Here is an 18,399-nt window from a genome sequence, read left to right on the forward strand (position 1 = left end):
CAGTACTGGGATGGTTCAACAGATAGAACTGTAAGCGATTCATGAAGCTGCCTCAAAGCCACAGCTCATATCCGTAGCAACCCCCTCCATCAAGCACACAGTCATCACCAATATGTCTTCATCACTCGTTGTCTCTACGGTGACGGTCATATGTATCACTGTCTCTGGAAACATCTGATAATGTGAAACATTTCTTAGTGCATAAACATATATTCGATAGTGTTAAACGCACAATGGAAACATTGCGTCACGTCATGTTTTGAGCTTCAGTGTGTGTTTTTTTTTCCCAGCAGTGAGTGAGCACAGCTGCACCGGTGGAAACAAAAGTAGGGAAACACAACGTAATGTGCAGATTATTAGTGATTGATAAATCTGTTACACTGTGTGCATCTCAGAAGAGTAGTGTTTAGTGGAAACACTCCCACTCTTAGTGCTCAGTTATCTTCATTTACATCTGCTGTATATTTGTGAGAGAAAGAAGCAAAGAGAATAAGAGGGGGATGTGTTCTTCTGTCAAACCCACACACAGACCTACATCTGCTCATCTGTTAGTTTGAGGGATCGCCCGTGCACAGGCGCACACATTCGTGTTGGGTGAGCACGTGCTTCAAGGTGTGTGAGCATGCCCTGAGTCAGAAGTTGGTTGCGTGCGTGTGTGCGCGTGCCTGCGTGTGCATGCGTGTGTGTGTGTGGGTAGATCAGGTTTGTGTTTGTGAGCCGAGCTGTCTAAAGCTCCATTGTTTGATCTCTTTTCTGTTTCTCAGCTCTGGTAGAAACTGTAGTTTGTAGCTTTGTCACAGCAGAGTGAGGAAGAAGACGAGCTGCTATCAAAGCTTTCAGATTCTCTGACATGGGGAGGCCTCCTCTGAAATCAGCTCGAGTTTCTCTCCTCCTCGACTTCTGTATTTCCTGCAGCGTGTCTCTGTTGCTATTTTAGCCTTTCTGTTTTCTTAACCTTTCTTTCTGCTTTTCTCTTTGCCCCTGTTGTGTAATTTTGTCTTCAGTGTAAAAATGTAAGTAATTATAAGTTTCATGCAACGCCACATTAATATGAAACCTTTGACTGACACTATAGTACATATTATTATTATTTGTTATTATAATAACAAAGGGTTATTATTGTATAATAACCCTTTGTTATTATTATGTAATATGGTGATCATTAACAGTGGTACATTGATTCAAGCACTGTTCTTAAATTTTCACCTGCTTCTACTTCTTTTCACTCCAATACTTTTATTTCATGCCTTTAATTACAAGTTATTCCTATTATATTTCATTTCATATAAAATATGTAAAGTTTATTAAAAATGCATTACTAAGAATTAAACTCTGACTGACTAACTAAACACTGCATATTAATGTGTTAGCTGTTAAAATGTTAAAAAATAATAATAATATTAAAATGGACATAAATAATGCAACTAAGTGGTCATTCTACTTTTAGATTTTCCTCCAGGGCGTTTTTCTTGTAATGAAGCATTTTAGTGTCATCATTCACTTAATTAAGCAAACTGAATGCTTAATCTGAATCTGAATTCCTTACAGAGTGCAGTAGGATTGCAGGATTGAATTAAGGATCATTTTTACTGGTCACTGTTTTTTCCTGGGTTACACATTAAATCTGAGGATTCATTTATTCATTCATCCTCAGTAAACACTAATGTGTTTATTATTTAAACACAGATTAAAAAGCCATTTATGTAAGAGGTTTCTAAGGTAACATTTCTCTGTCTTACTTTTAAGTATGATAAATGGCAGAGCTGCAAAAGCAGACTTAGATCATGCGTCTAGACTCATTAGCAATCATTTAGTATTTAATGCTGCAAACTGTTCATTCATCAGCATTGTTCAAACTCTCAGCATTCAGGTCTAAAGCCTCAGAGCTCACAATGGAGGCAAAAAAGGAAAATAAAATTATATTGTTGGTGAAAACTTCAAGTAGACTTTCTCTCTGAGTTTTTCAGGTAGCACTTCTACTCTGTGGTTTTGCATCACACCATAACCAGTATACAAAAAATGGATGCAGCCACCATGACATCAGCCATTGGTTTGTGGACTTGATGTTAGTGTTTAGTTGCAACTCTGCTGGTGACCATATTTAGAAGAGAGGGTGGAGTGCTAATGCTAGCAAGCTTGGTTACCAAAGTGCATCCATAAACTGTACGAGTGCAACACACAGACACACTCACCTGCTTATTGTGTGAAGTTCATAAAATACCAGGATTTCACTCACCAGAGCACCAACTATGGGCTTTTTATGAGATAATACCATTATATATAAACACACATATATATATATAAACATATAGATAGATAGATAGATAGATAGATAGATAGATAGATAGATAGATAGATAGATAGATAGATAGATAGATAGATAGATAGATAGATAGATCTTTGTGCTTTTTTTTCTGGTTCACCCCTTTCTATTTGTCAGAACTTTATTATATGGTTTATTCCAGCGGTTCATACGGAGTTCGGAAGGAGGGAATTTTCCTTTTCTGCCCCGTCTTCATGGACTACATCACAGAAGGATTTGCAGCTCTCTCAATTCATTTCAGTCATAGCCTTTAAAAGACCTACAAACCATTTCATTCACTGTTTTATTGTTTCTATTTTATTGCCGTAAATTTTTTTATGCCTGACACAGGTCGCTCTCTCTTGCAAATGAGACACCGAGTCTCAATGGGACTGCCTGTATTAATAAAGGTTAAATAAATAAAATCACCCACCAAACACAGATTAAACTTTGTCCCACCCCACCCCCCTGGAACATACACTCATTCATGGAGAGAGCAATCTCGGGGTGAGAGAGAGCATAGTGGTAACTTTACATGTATGGTAGTTTATTATTTTGTGGCTATAAGAAGCCCTTTCAAAAGGAAAGAGGAGCATGATGGAGCATGGTGAAGTTCAGGCCTGGCAACAGACATTAAAGTGCCACTGTCACATCTAGCACTCCAGGTTGTGCAGCAGGGGGGACTTCAAGCCTGGCTCTGTGGTACACAATTTATGAAATGACTGTTTCCAAGGAACAGCTTTACATCTGATCAAGGAAATTAAGATCCTCATAAATGCTGCTTACTCCAAATCACACCTGTTGGTCAGCTGCATGAAATACACTGATAATGTGTTCATAATGGGATCATTACATCAAAGTTTGGTTAGATTTTTGGCTGTGTTAACCGGCAAACCTAAAGCTCAGTTTTTAGTTTTTGTTTCCAATTGACCAAAGCATCGGCAGAGCATCAAGAGTGCAGTGCAGTTACCCCTGCTACTCAAAATATTATTAATAATAATAATGATGATGATGATGATGATGATGAGAACTCAGACTGTACACATTCTGGTTCTTTTGCTGTTGTATAAATCAGTTTATTTGAAATTTGAAAACTGTTGGATGAATACTGAAAGATTTCTGCGCCGGGCTGGCGGCCACTGTGTCATTAGTCTAACAGCGCCGCTCACTTCATGCACTCTGTGGTCTTATTTAAGACGCAGTTATTGTGTAACAGCTTGGCAGCAAGCGGCGTCATTTGCTTAAGAAATTAAATATGTCACATGCTAATTATTTCACTAAATTTGCTGCCCTTAAACGTCTCTATAAATGGCTACACCTGCAGGTTCCTCAGGTGCTCAGTGACCTGAGGGTTCCTGTTAGGTGTCCTTACATAAAAGCCAATTATAAGAAACAGCTTTTTGTGTTTGAGGGAATCCCATTAATAAATTCCCTGTGTGCATAACTCAAGAACAGCTTTTAAAGGGGATTGTGTAGTCGTGAATGAGGCACTCTTTAATGTTTTTTTTTTTTTTCAGGAACATATAAAACTGTTAGAGTTATGTGTCTTGAAGTGCTCTGGATGAGTTTTTAGTGTTTGTAATATTGTTAAATTTGTGTTTTAATGTCACAATACATTAAAATGATTGACTTTTATATACTGGGCAAGCCCACGGTGTTTAGTTATAAATGATTTGACATGTAGCTAAATTTGACCTGCCGATGCTTCATACTTGTTGCATGAACCGTCTGCATGAGTAAACATTAACTGATAAAAACAGGCCTTTGAAACAAAACCACAAAACAGCTGGTTTAACAGCACTTTATTTATTTTATAAGCCTTTTTATGTGTGTTTTTTTTAACATTTACAAAGAAGATTTTTACTTCACAATAACAATCTGAAAATGTTAATAAGGATTTCAATTAAAATTTAGAAATAATACAAATAATAACAATAAAGTCATCAGTCAAATGAATCTATAACTTTATCTATTGTGTAATTTTTTTTGGCAAATGAGCTATGATCAAACTACAAATGCACGAGTTTAGCAAGAGAGTCACTACAATCTCTGCAAAAGCATACAGTCACAGAATTATTTATATTATCATATGTTACAATATAGGGTACTAAAAAGCACAGCATTACGCTCTGAAGTATATCGTTTGTATAACAAAGCAGGTACCTTAAAACTGTACTAAAGAAAAGTACTAGACAAGTTTGCACAGTTAGCAACAGCATGAAAACACAGTCTCAGTTCTTAATAAGAAAAACATCACAATTCAACTTTTTATCTAGATCACGACAACATCTGAAACACTGAGTGTAAAGCATCATCTTACAAGAATGATGAAAATAAAGCTAGAAGAAGCTTTTCATTAGAGATGGGCAAAGGCAAAGTCAGACTGGAAACAGGTGATTTTTCCCTCCTGCAGATGTTTCAGATATGAGGACTCATGGAGCTTTAGCTTCCAGCTGCAGACCTCTGTGAGCTTCCTCCCGTCTAGTTTCTCTGGAGTTCATCATATACATCTCTCTGGCCAGCTCTCATCCTCAGAGGCTGTTGAAGAAAAGGTGTCATTTGTTGCTGTTTACTGTATCAGTCTAATGACCTCTGTTATGGGCCTTCATGTTTCAGCTTACCTGGTAATGGTCATTGGTTCCTCTGCCTTCAGAAACCAGATGCTGTCTGTCGGAGCCTGAGGACACATGAATTATCATGAAAACAAACCTGATGATGACTATTTGAATTATCAATAATATTATTATTAATAATAATATCAGGTTAAAATTTTTTTACACATTGTTTAAGTGGTTATGGGTTTTAACTTAATAATTTAATTTTGAATAATTCTGAATTGTAGCTGAGTCACTAATATCTATTCTCTTCTACCAGTGACGACAAAATCCTTGTGCCCAGTGTGGTGAGCTGATTAAAATAACAACACAACATTATCTTAGAGAAATTATTCGCTAACAAAGAGTTTGATGAGAAGAAACTTGAAAACATTTACTGGTAAACATGTAGCCAAATCTATGACAGCAGCGCATTGTTTTTACACTTGGTTTGATGTAGAGTTTAAACAAAGCCAAAAATAAAACTAATAATTTTAATTAATTTTATGGTCTGACAGTCATTTTTATGTTGCATTAGAAGTTCAGAGTTTAATACATTTGATATATTTAGCAGTAGGGTATCCGCGTCTGACAGTAGAGCATTTTTTAAAGGACCTAGTTATAATCGCCACATTGGATCCTTTTGATGCAAGAAATAATATGCAAAAAAAAAGCATAGTGTAAATTATTTTTCTTATGTAGCATCTGCAGAATCACCCAGCCAATAAATGATCCTAAATATGCATTTAGGAAAACTTATTGGCTTAATTTATTCGTGGCACTGTGATCCAACCCGCTAAGAGACCTGAAACTGTATTTAGAGAAAATCCAAACTGAAAAAGACACAAAATAAAAAATTAGTACAGAGGGAATCCCGACCAGCTTCTGGTGATATCTGCATATTCACTCTCGTTCATTAAATAATAACTAAAGATTATGGAATCATTAAATTAAAAAAATTGCTATTCAAGTGGTGGTTTTTGTCCTCTTTGTGGACAGGACAGTCATCACAGCCTGGTAATCCTTCTGTGTTATATCCTTCACTATTAGCAGATTACTTCAGCAAACGCACAACAGATGATAATATACATGATCAACTCATTCAGACTGATAAGCCCTGATAGTTTCATAAGGTTAGACATTTTTATTTGTCTTATATAATTACATTTTAAAGGTGTTAAAAACAAATGTATTTCACAGTTAAAGATAGATATGTAGTCTTTACTTTTACTCTTCTTGGTAGAGGTGACAGGGCCGGTCCGAGCATGAGAAGCAATGAGATAGATACCCACTCCTACCACAATGGTGGCCACAACATCTCCTATTATCATGCCTGATATGGAAGCTGCATCAAGCTCTATGCAGTTGTCACAGGCTGGAAACACAGACATGCAATCACTATATACAATCACAGGAATGCTGACAATTTGACATTTTTATAAGATTCACTCAGTTTTGTTATGGTGATTACCTTTAAGCAACACTGTAGGCTACGTCCTGAACATTATTATAAAGAATCAAGCCAAGTAAAACATGGTTTTTTGGGGGGGATTGTTTGTTTTTTTTGTTTGTTTGTTTTTTTAATGTATGCATACTGCAAATAATAATATGGAAAACAGAAGCATTTTCATCACAGTTCACAAACACAATTTTTCCTACAGAACTTACTGCGAAACTTCACGAAGATTTTCAGTGATTCTGGAACGTCAGCAGCTGTGGAATCAGTCGTGGACTCAGTCGGCTTCTTAATGCATTCATACTCATTTGTGTTGCTATCGCTGTATGACAATTGTAGTTCAGTTATATTTTGTTGATCAATCCAATAGCCAGTAGGACAAATCAGTTTAATTCCTTCAGCAAGCTCGCTCACTAATATCTGGGGTGGATCTGGGGTGTAAGAAACAAAAAAGATTGAAATTAAACATCATAAACCTGCAGCAGGTGCTTTTAATGAACTGTTAATTGTACATTACCACATATTTCATATAACCCCACACACGTCTACAATACTACACAGTCCCATGTAAAGATTGAAGCAGTCTTCTTACCGTCCTTACAGCTGACAAACACTGCAAGAGAAATTTGGAGAGAAATATGAGAATATTTCCCATAAATAAAACCAACATGCACCTGTGTGACAGTAAAAGTTAACATTAAAACCCCATCGGTGAATTATGATGCTTAAAATCATTTTTATTTCTCGTCACTGAGGGAAAAAAATAGTGCGGCAGGCCTACCTGCGAAGGTCCAAATCAGCAGCAAACAGGTGGGCAAAGCTGAGTGGCTTTTCATTGTTCACCCCTCTGAGTTCTGCCAACAGAAGGAAACACTTGAGTTCACTGCGAGCAAACTAAAGAACAGGAAGTACGCCATTTTCTGCTTCACGTCAACCATTTATTGGACTCACTGTGACAGATAATGGATGATGAAATGCAACATTTAGGAAATCATTTTAGTTAACCAATGGTGCAAACTCTGACTACAGGCTCAGCTGATTTTAATCCCAGAAATTACACTTTACACATTATTAACTCTAAATGACTCAACAAACAGAGCCTGGGCTGAACCAGAGCATAAAATATAATATCAACTTTGAAATAAAAGTACAGACCACGAAATGAAGCGCTGCGTGTCTCGGCTGCCAAGCATCCACTCTCTGTCTGTCGAAGTGCCGCGGTCTGTCTGTGCGTGTGCACGAAAAGGAAGTGAATGTGATTGGTTTATTTTCTGTCTGAGCAGGCTTTGTTGATTCCTACACCTGGAGAAGCCTGACTTTTACTCTCCCATGTTTAAATGCATGTAGCTGATTATGTTTATTATGTTTTTGGGCAAAACGTGCAAGATTTCAATTTGCAATGAAGGCTTTTTAAAGTGTAGTTATTGGTACATTTGTAGGAACATTGTAGTAACATGCTCACTATATGTTCTTGGTACATATAATAAAATGTAAATGTAATGGGTACTGAAACTCTTTTTTTCCCCCACCCACATTATTTTGTCATGGCAGCGTTCACATCTTACAAAAAACATGAAAACCAGCCAGAGAAGAAAAATCCGCCTTACAGGAATGACTGATCAGCCTGTTGACAGTAATTGCTACTTGGTGTATACTCGGGATGTGTGTGTGTGTGTGTGTGTGTGTGTGTGTGTGTGTGTGTGTGTGTGTGTGTGTGTGTGTGTGTGTGTGTGTGTGTGTGTGTGTGCTGGTGGTGAGCAGCTCCATCTGGTAAAAAATAAAAAGGCACAAACACAACCGTGTGTGTTCAGATGAATATTTTGTTCCATGTGTGTTGCAAATGTTTTCTATCCCTTCTGTGTGTGTGTGTGTGTGTGTGTGTGTGTGTGTGTATGTGTGTGTGTGTGTGTGTGTGTGTGTGAGAGAGAGAGAGAGAGAGAGACTGTTTCACTGTACACAGGAGAAGAAGAAGCAGAGAGAGCAAATAGATGCTCCCACAACACAACTTGGCTTCCTGTTTGATGAAAAGCCACAACAACCTGTGACCCAGAGCTAACACCTGGCACACACACACACACACACACACACACAGTCAAACCTAAAGAGCTACATTATCCTTCTCCTGCACCTGCTATTGCAACAAAAAAGAAAGAAAGGAGAGTACCTAGTTACTTTTTCACCAATGCAACAGTGCCTTCCCCATCACACAAAACTTATTGCTAGAACTATGACAAAAATACACATCACCCTCCTCCTTAAACCGCTCCACGGCGCCCCCTGGTGAGTGCTTATTGAAAATACGGCATTATCAAGCATTTTTATCCATACAGTCTCCATATTATCTTTATTAGACATCCTTTTTTTTTATACACATATACATATGCATACAAATATACAGTACATGGCATCTTACATTTCCATGACCAAATACATATTCTGTTTTTATGCACCATCTTATACAAATATCAGCGTTAGCATAGAACATTTAATGCATTCCAGTGATGCAACACAGAGGAGGACATTATGAGCATGTGGTTATAGGAATTCATGTCAAAACATACCGAAATATGAGCCTTTTTATTTGGAGCTCATACTGTTGAGACAGCACGTCAGCAGTGTAAACACCCGAGCACTTGGTAACAAATACACAGACAGTTTTCTTGTGTGGACATGAAACTCGTGTTCATGTTAGAGCCAGAGAAATGGAGGACTGTCGATGTGGTCCGAAGACACACAAGATCCCGGATCCTGTTCGACCCAGTCCAGCCTGAGTTGTTGGTTGAGTGGCAGTTGCTCTGGGTTTCCTCTGGGGCGGCTGCACTGCTTTGAAGAAGGCTGCATGCACGCACAGTATGTGTGTCATTTCCAGGGCCATCAGAGCCAGATCTCCTCACTGCTTGTGCTGTTGACCTTATAGATGTAGCCCACCATCGGATATCTGGCAAAACCTGGCAACCATAGGGGGAAAGAAAGAAAAACCTTCACCGATGTTCCTCCATACAAAAATGTATTTTAAAGTATTCAAAAAAGTGGGAACACAACAAGATCAGAGAGTATTTCCCTGACCTCTGGCAGCATAGGCTAAAGATAAATCCTCCTCCTCGTCTTCCTCTTTCTTCTCCTCTCCCACACTGTTCTGCTGGGCGGCCTCTCGGGCTGCAGAAAGTGATACAGGAAAGATGGAGGATGCAGTAGAATGTAGGGAGATGTTATTGTGATTTGGTTGAGGGAAAGCTGTGGGGAGATTTTTTTTTTTTTTTACGTTAAATATGAGCATTCATGCCCATTGATGGAATGGCCACCAAACCAAGGTGTATCCCACCCTCTCACTCAGTAACAGCTGGGATAGGTTGCAATAAGTGGTTAAGAAGATGGTTGGATGGCTGGCTAGCTGGATGGATGGATGGTGTACTGATACAGCTCTCACACCCTGGCTGTTGCTAACAGGCTAAATACAAGAGAAATGGCTAATGTGGCTGAGCTGAAAAATTCCATATTTAACCCTTCAAAATCAGTGTGTAATAAAGCAACATTTAACAACACAATTTTTTTTTTTTAGCTTTTGTGGGTCTTGGACTACTTCCTGGTCAGGCAGTGGCTAGTTTAAACAGCTGATTTAGCTACATGACAGAATTGATTAAATAATCAAAATAACAGCTTAACTGAAAAATGATTTAACCCATAAAAATAACTTTAAAGATCCATCATGAAAGCAAGCTTCGCGTTTTTTAAAACTTTTGATTTTGTTTATGTGTGTGTGCGTGCACGTGTGTGTGTGTGTGTGTGTGTGTGTGTGTGTGTGTGTGTGTGTGTGTGTGTGTGTGTGTGTGTGTGTGTCTGGAGCACACACACTTTCATGCACACAAAAAAACTAAAAGTCTAGATAAAGATAGCTGGCTCACTGACATTAATACCGATCTCCTGGTTGCTTTATTAACAGATAAACAAGTGACTGTTCTGGCGGAGAACCAGAGTGACTGGTACACGGGCAACTATCTGGAAACCCAGACAAACAACTTTATCGGACACATTCTTGGAAGTGAATTTGTGGTAGCAATCCTCTCTAACTGTGAGCAAGAAGCAACAAAACATACTCCTGAAAACTGTTTAGCACTTCTAGCAGCTCTAATTCATGGAGTCTCCTTTACAAGAAGACAAACATTTTTGGACTTGTAGTTTTGATTTATGGCTTGTAATTGCATCAGGCGCATTCACAGCAAACAGTCTGAGATTTCTATTGTTAATTTTTCCATTTTTTTAAATGCCGTAAATCCTGTGTATTAATACTAAATGTTATTTGAACTGCAACAGGCCAGCCCATTTCTAACTACATGCATGGATCAAATCACTAAGGAGCAGGGCAGTGGTGTCTCCATACCCAAATTATGGACTGAATAAGTTGGGGAAAGTAAATTGTCTGTGCTGTTGTTTACATCAAAGCTTCTCTGTACCTTATTATAAGAGCCTTGATTCAGGTTAACAGTACAGATATAAGTGAGCGATTTATTAAAGTGTTGTACCCTTAAACTGTTAGTGTTATCAGTTGGTTATCAGGCTTGGTTAGACTGTGGGAAAGTTACCTTTCCTTAAAGTGCTGAGGTCGTTGAGCTGCATGTTTGACGGCAGGGACATGTTCTCTCTGGGGATATGGGTCTTATCAGCTTTCTCTGTCTTCAGGCTGGCCGACTCACTGTGTGGAAAGATATCAAACTTGGATTAGAGGTGGTATTGATCTGCAGGATGTGTGTAAAGTGTTCTTAAGAGCAGAGAAATGCTTTCAATGGTGTTTTCAGTCCTCTAATGCGCTGTGGTGGAAATTATTGGATGAGATGTGAAACATGGGCGTGCTGGAACACAGAGATGGTGTTGGTGTGGTGTCAATAAAAAGTAAGAGATTTACGAAAAATAGGAGTGATTGCCTAGATTTCTACATTACTTGCTCTCTAACATCTAATGATAAAAGTCTGCTTTCCATGCTTACCTCTTCTTGGTCATCACAATCTCTACTGGCTCAACTGTAACATCATACAGGGATGTGTGTTAGTCTGCTGAAGGATATGCTACAATTTCATGCTACAATCAAATTTTCCAGCCATTTTGCTCACTGCATGCAAGCGCACTTGAGTCTCACCGATGGACTTGCTCTTATTTTTTTGCATGAGGCAGAGAACTATCAGACTGAGGATGAGGAGGGCCATGAAGGCCATGGCTCCTCCAGTCACTATTCCCAGCATGGGCACCTCCACACGAGACTGCAGGAACTCTGGAGACAGAAAAGTGGAGAGTTTTAAAGGAATAATTCCACATGCTTTTCCACTTTCTCTAGTTTGATCTCATAATTGTGGGGTAAATATTAAACTACAGCCAAGAAATGCGTGCTGTGGAGGACCTGATGACTGTAGTTTGTGATCTTTGTATAGAGTTACTTTTCCCCTCACTCGTGTAGTTTCTAAAGTCACTGCATGGTAGATTTTTACTTCACTGACTGCCTTCGCTCACCTGCCAGCGTGAGGTTGCTTTGCACTGCTCCCACACTGTTGCTGGCATTCAGCGAGACATTCCCTGATAGGCTACTGAGTGTGACTCTCAGCGTGTGATTGGTCAGCCAGGGGTAACTTCGTGAGTCCAGGATGAGGAAGTCAGAGGTATTAGCCACCAGCTGGCCAGACTGGTCAACAAAGGTGATAGTGGCAGGTGGGTTGGACCGTACCAAGGCGAAGAGGACCAGGGAGAGGCCCGGGTCTGAGGTTTCACTGTAGTGGGCATTCACCCTGAGGATTTCAGGCTGGACTGGGACACAGAGAAGAGGAGCGAATCAGCACTTCATCAACTGTATCAACTGAAGACAGATGGGTCCACTTACAGTTTCACACAGACTCACACTGGACATTGAGTGTGACCGTGGCATTGTAGCTTTCCCCTGTCGTGGGGTTTGATGCGACACACACCAGCTCCTTGTCCCACTTTCTGGCCCGCAAAGAGAAAGTGCTGTTGTGACTGGCCCCTGGTCTCATGACCTCAGAATCCTCTTGTGACGTCATGACCAGACGGCCGTGGTTTGGTGATGGACCTTTCTGCTGCTCACCATTCAAATACCAGGTCAGCAAGGGCGGCGCATGGGGATCCCAGCCGTCTGAATGGCAGTTGAACCTGTGTGTCACGTTCTCCTGCAGTGTCACACCTCCCCAGTGCTGTCCGTCAATTTTAGGGGCGGTCTCAATTGCACCTGTGGGTACAAGAGTAGCACTGACATATTAGATCCTTGTAGGAAAAATATCCATCCATCCATCCATCCATCCATTCTCTTCTGCTTATCCTGTTCAGGGTCACAAATGGTCTGTCTGCATATCACAGACGTGCTCACATTCACACCTATGGCCAATCTAGAATCACTATTTAACCCCTACAGACTAGGCTGCCAATCAGTAGAGCAGTGAATTTTATTTATGATTTATGTTTCTGGTTTTTTTTGTTGTTTTTTTTAATGAATGAGCCACTGGGATTGTGTTAAGGCTTAAAGTTGGTGGCTGCTTTGCTTGACAGGTGTGCCAACACCAGCAGGTGTAGACAGCACCTGTCAGCCAGGCCTCACCTCTGCTAATTCCTCTCAGCCGTGTTTGTAGTGCCGGAGCCTTTTGGAAGATTTGTTATTAAGTGACAAATGATACGGTCTGCTGTGAGGCACAGACACAGTCAGATTTGATGAATATAATCGTAGAGATGTCAGCCATTGGTTTGTGAAGCCTTGCTATGAAGCCTCAAGATGAGCTTTAATCCATCAGCATGTTGCTGTTTTAAAACCAGATGCAAACAGCGACCTCTCCCTCTCTCTGTGTGGAGTTTGCATGTTCTCCCCGTGCTTGCGTGGGTTTCCTCCGGGTACTCCGGTTTCCTCCCACATTCCAAAGACATGCACTTACTGGGGTTAGGTTAATTGGCTAATCTAAATTGCCCATAGGTGTGAATGTGAGTGTGAAAGGTTGTTCGTCTTTCTGTGTTTGCCCTGTGACAGGCTGGCGACCTGTTCAGGGTGTACCCTGCCTCTCGCCCTATGACAGCTGGGATAGGCTCCAGCCCCCCCGCGACCCTGACCAGGATAAGCAGAAGTGAATGGATGGATGGATGGATGGATGCAAACAGCGAGGGTGGATCTGAGTGTACGCTCATTGCATGGCCAAAATTTACTAAAAAGACTTAAAATATTAAATAACTAGAACCAGAATCAGAATTAGCACAACAGGTATTAAGAAATGAGATGTCCAGTTTGTTTGAATTGTTTCTTACCTGTCCAGGACAGGGCCAGTGTGTGAAGGAACACGACAGCAAAGCCCAACATCCACCTCCCCAGACACACACACTCCATAATGACCTGACTGAGAACCCCACACACACGCGCAGCTACCTGCTCGGACAAGAAATGACATAAATCTTTTAGTCAAGAACATGCTGCACATTATTATTAATGAGAAACAGAACATGGTAGCATAGTGTCTAAGGATCATTCCAAGAGAATCGTAAACTCTAACCATTAAAATCATTTTGATTTTAAAAGATGAGTCCGATTGAAGAAAACGTGGGACTATTGTTTTTGTGAAGTGCGATGTGTCTTAGACATTCTCACTCATGAACTTCGGACAGTCACAAGAATCAAGCCGTTATTTTGTTACATTGGATTTCTCATATGTGGCACACACTTCTCACTTTTGGCTGCCCACTCCAATGCTGCAAATACACTGGTCACTCTTATTATATGGGAGCAATTCAACATCACTTGGACTTTGCACAGAGGAGCAGAAAATTAAATGTATAGTCAGGCTGAGTATTTCCATTCTCATGTGTACCTCTGGAAAACCTCAGGCCAGCAGTGTGTAAGAAAGAAAAAAAAACAGCTTTAAGGAAAAAGCTCCACTGATTCTACACAAAAGTTGCAGGAAGCTTTTTGTGCCTCTAGAGGGAGCTGTCAGAAGTCTGATAATTGCCTCCAGCAATGTCACTTCAGTCTGTGGCACGCTCCTTGTCTCTTCTAACAGCTTCAAGCATAATGCAGCCAGACTTTCAGCTGTTGGTGGTCAAACTGCATTGTGGGTAAGGAAGGCGACTGTGGCATAGCTTCACTGGAGGGGGGGGGGGCATGCAAAGGTGGAGGTTTTCATTTGTGATTTGTGTTTTTAAGATAAAGCCAATGAAATGAAACTTTAAATGCAATCCTGTGTAATGAAGAGGAAGCTGGGCACACAAGAATTGTCACACAGGTACTGACATGCCTCTAGCTCTGATATGTATCAGATATGTATAATCTATCCCATCACTACAACACAAAACACACATAGGCTGCTTGGCTCAGGGGACACTAGAGCAGAGAAGGAAGGATATCTAGTTTTTGCTTTCCTGCTCTATGGGTCATGTGATCTGTGAGCAGAAACCTGGAGGAAAGCAGGAACTGAGCCAAGTAGGAAGCAAACACAATTCTCTATATATGGGGACAACCAAGAAAATGATATGCGCATGATAGCAGTTGACATCTCTTTCCAGCCAGGTGGAAGAAATGCTTTGCACTGACAATCAGGGCAATCTGATCGCCAGCAAAAGGCTATATATTACAGTGTAGGTCTACACACACATGCACGCACATTATGCACTCTTAGGCTGCATGCAGTGCAGCCGTGTGCACTTAAATACACAGCAAAAGTCCTCTATAACACACAGTATTACCTCAGCCCTTTATGCAGATGCTGCTGTGATTCAGCCTGCTGGAGCTCCATGGCAGCAGAGGAGGAGAAGAGGGAGAGGAAAGGATGGCGATGACAGCGGAGAGATGAGAGGCAGCCCTCCCTGACTCAGTTGCTTTTCCATCTGCGTGCACTCATACACTTACACACATACACACACACACACACACACACACGCACACAAACACAGGGATCTCTGCAGGGTACGGCAACCTCCAGCAGCAGCTTTCACTAGCTGGCATGGGCTGGCTGACGCAGGCAGTCACGGTGTCGCCACTCCAAGGAGAGGAGAACAGAAGAGAGGGGAGGGAGGGTGGGAGAACAGAAGAGAGGGGAGGGAGGGCGGGAGAACAGGAGCAAGCAGATGAGGAGAGGGAAGGATGAAGGACGCAGAGAGAGAAGAATAGTAAGGAAGAATAGAGTGGGCACAGAGTCGTGAGGGAAGAAAGAGAAAGCGCTGGTGTGGGGGAGGAGACAAGGATGCAGCATCAAATACAGGGTGTAAATTGTCAGTTCTGAGGGATAAGCATATCATTTCATGTCGTCCATCATCTCCATCCATCATCAGGCATGTTAAAGTAAAACCATGTTCTACAAGCACAGACACAGTACACAAGTCTGCGCTCAGTTATTCCTCTGCAGTGCAGCTGAACAGAGCAGAGCTGCAGCGTGCAGGGCACTGCAGCCACAAGACAGACAAGAGAAACAAGCTGATACAATAAAGGGCTATATTTCCATTTTGTCACCCTTTTAGTGAGAATTCATTACTCCTAAGGGCATACTAGCCTAATTCTTAACTGGCTTGCTCACAGGAAAGAAATAATTTTTGTTGAGTCTCTAAAAATGAAAGCTGTCAGTCATTCAGTGGAAACGCTTTCCTAAGTTCCTCTCTGCGTGTCTTTCTCTCGCAAAGCTGTGCGTCTACAGTAGATACTGAGGCCCTTTTTCTCAACTTCAATCATGTGTGTGATTTCATCAGCAGAGGGTTAGGAAACACCTAGAGTTTATGACTTTAAACGGAACAGTTCCATGTGTACAGACAGCTGTGTAAACTGATACACACTTCTACACTCACCCAGCTGACAGGACTGTTTAGTGAAGCACACAGACAGACCATTCACCTAATGTGCAAAAAAGCACCAGTGTAATCAATCAGACAAATTTAAGCTACATTTCTTGTCAAAGGACCATTTTGCACAGTCATCAGTCATCTCTTATATAGTTCCCTCTCTGCCAGCACCCATAAGTTTCTGTTCATTTCCCAGCTGCAGTGATGTGACATCATGAGCACTTTCCAAGATTTAAAATGACTTGCTGTCACATTGCAACTAAAGTCAGGCTGTGGATCAGCTTGCATCGTCTGATTATGCATCTTTCAGTATTGGAGTAACTTTCAGCCAGAAAATAACAAGAAATTCAAAAATAATGATTCTGAAATAGCTGAAAGATCATGTAACGACATCACTCCAGTATCAAAAACAGCTCAGTCTTATGCCCAGTGATGTATTGTGTTTTGTTATCTGTGTAAAAACAATTATTTTCTGTTGTTTGACAGGTTTCTTTGCTCAGCCTTTTCAGTAAGGGGGATCTGCTCACATAAATTGACCATTAACTAAGGGACAAACTCCAGAGTGCAGTTCCTCCAATCGCTAGCTGAGACTGACTTCAAAAGCGAGTTAATCAAAGTACTCTGTGTTAAAATGTCCAAATTCAGCCATGAAAATAACACAATTACAGTCTGCTACAAAAACCTCTCTCTCTCTCTATATATATATATATTATATATATATATATATATATATATATATATATATATAGTTTCTCTTTTTGTCAGTCTGCCTCAAAATTTAAGCCTCAACTGAAAGCAAAGGAAAACATGGACATGGAGATGACCAAAACACTGCTGAAGCTTCAAAATCAAGAGTGGCAGGTGTATATCCATCTTTTATATACCGTCTATGCCACATGCCTTGTTCTGCAATAAAAGTTCCTAGTTTTAAAAAGTCAGGTTCATGACATTATAATGCATTTTTCTTTCAGTTTAAAATGTTATTGCAGTAATGATAACATAATGCCATAATTAACTTAACAAAAACAATGACAGACTGGAGGAGAAGCGTGAAAGTCTAGAAACACACGACGGGAAATGGACAGACACGTCCTGTTTGCTTTAGCTGTTGTTCAGGTAATTAGTTAGTGCTTGAGTTGAGAAGTTGAATGGAGTCCACCTGTGGCAAACTGGCATTTGATGTAGTCTAGAAACTTCTTCCTCATCTCTCCAACATCTTGTAAACCTTCCTTTTCATTCTTGCTGCTATCCTGCTGTCACACATCACCCCACTGACAACTGTCTCTCTGCTACAGATCTGCTACAGATCACAATGTTGTCTACAAGCATCATAGTTCATGATGTAGTCCAGAAACAAAGCTGCTTTAAAAAAAAAAAAAAAAAAGCAGAGGACCTACAAGTAAACACCATGAAGATATAAACAAACAAGTCCACACAACTCTCCATGGACTTCTGCAAGATTTTCACATGGCATTCATCAGGCCAGGAGTCTACAACCACATAAGTCTTTGGTTCTCTCTCTCAAGAGCCTAATTTCTTCAATAACTGCAAGATGAAAGAATGTTGAAAAGTTTAGTGTAGATTTGAAGACTAAAGAGAATCTAAAGTGGGTACAGCAGGTACAATAAAGACACAGCAGGCAAGCTCTTTAAATTATTTCTTTATTTATATATATTTATTTATTCATCTCGGTTTGGTTGATATTCTTTTTAATTGTTGTTGCACTTTAGTATTTTTGTACTCAACAGAAAAGAAAAGAAAAACAACAAAAAAAATAGACAAAAAAAAAAAAAGAAACAATAGAAAATAAAATGAACCTAAGAAACAGGAGTGGAGCAGAGAGCTGGCTTGCTGGGATGGAGAGAAGACAGGAATCAGGGGTGGAAGAGTTAATACAGAAAGAAAAGGTGAGGAAGGGGAGAAGGGTCATTATGATCAGGCAGATGTGGGAAGCAGCTCTCTCCATTACTTCTGCATCACATGCAGCACTTTCCCCTTTCCAGTGTGCGTGCGCTACCCCACCTCCACGCACAGCTCCAGAACTGCTCAAAACAATGCAAACAAGAGCTTTCTGGAGCTTTCTATCCAGCCATGGGACAAAAGACAAGCCTTCCATTCCAACTACTTTCCTTTTTCCCCATACTCAATCCTTTCTCCTTCAGTTCTTGGTTTTGGCTTGGTGTAAACAATGAGAAAAAACAAAAGCAACAACAGGAGGACAGATCTGAAAGAGGAATGACTGAGATCTG

General features: G+C 40.4%; 2 protein-coding genes across 2 annotated transcripts; both read right to left on the bottom strand.

Annotated features, from left to right (window-relative positions):
• Positions 1-4,089: 4,089 nt before the first annotated feature.
• LOC115790999 (T-cell surface glycoprotein CD3 gamma chain) lies at positions 4,090-7,582 on the bottom strand. Its single transcript, XM_030745057.1, has 7 exons — positions 7,508-7,582; positions 7,134-7,206; positions 6,945-6,965; positions 6,565-6,783; positions 6,122-6,271; positions 4,924-4,979; positions 4,090-4,840 (listed from the first exon to the last, which is right to left on the bottom strand). The coding sequence occupies exons 2-7, from the start codon at positions 7,186-7,188 to the stop codon at positions 4,784-4,786; spliced, it is 558 nt and encodes a 185-aa protein (XP_030600917.1). The 5' UTR covers positions 7,189-7,206; positions 7,508-7,582; the 3' UTR covers positions 4,090-4,783.
• A 1,222-nt stretch (positions 7,583-8,804) lies between these two features.
• On the bottom strand, positions 8,805-15,214 carry tmem25 (transmembrane protein 25). The gene is made up of 9 exons (XM_030745038.1): positions 15,065-15,214; positions 13,637-13,754; positions 12,234-12,578; positions 11,852-12,142; positions 11,484-11,615; positions 11,334-11,367; positions 10,933-11,042; positions 9,419-9,508; positions 8,805-9,300 (listed from the first exon to the last, which is right to left on the bottom strand). The coding sequence occupies exons 2-9, from the start codon at positions 13,713-13,715 to the stop codon at positions 9,227-9,229; spliced, it is 1,155 nt and encodes a 384-aa protein (XP_030600898.1). The 5' UTR covers positions 13,716-13,754; positions 15,065-15,214; the 3' UTR covers positions 8,805-9,226.
• Between the last annotated feature and the right edge of the window lie 3,185 nt (positions 15,215-18,399).

The sequence above is a fragment of the Archocentrus centrarchus genome, chromosome 13, assembly GCF_007364275.1.
Source record: "Archocentrus centrarchus isolate MPI-CPG fArcCen1 chromosome 13, fArcCen1, whole genome shotgun sequence".
Classification (NCBI taxonomy): Eukaryota; Metazoa; Chordata; class Actinopteri; order Cichliformes; family Cichlidae; genus Archocentrus; species Archocentrus centrarchus.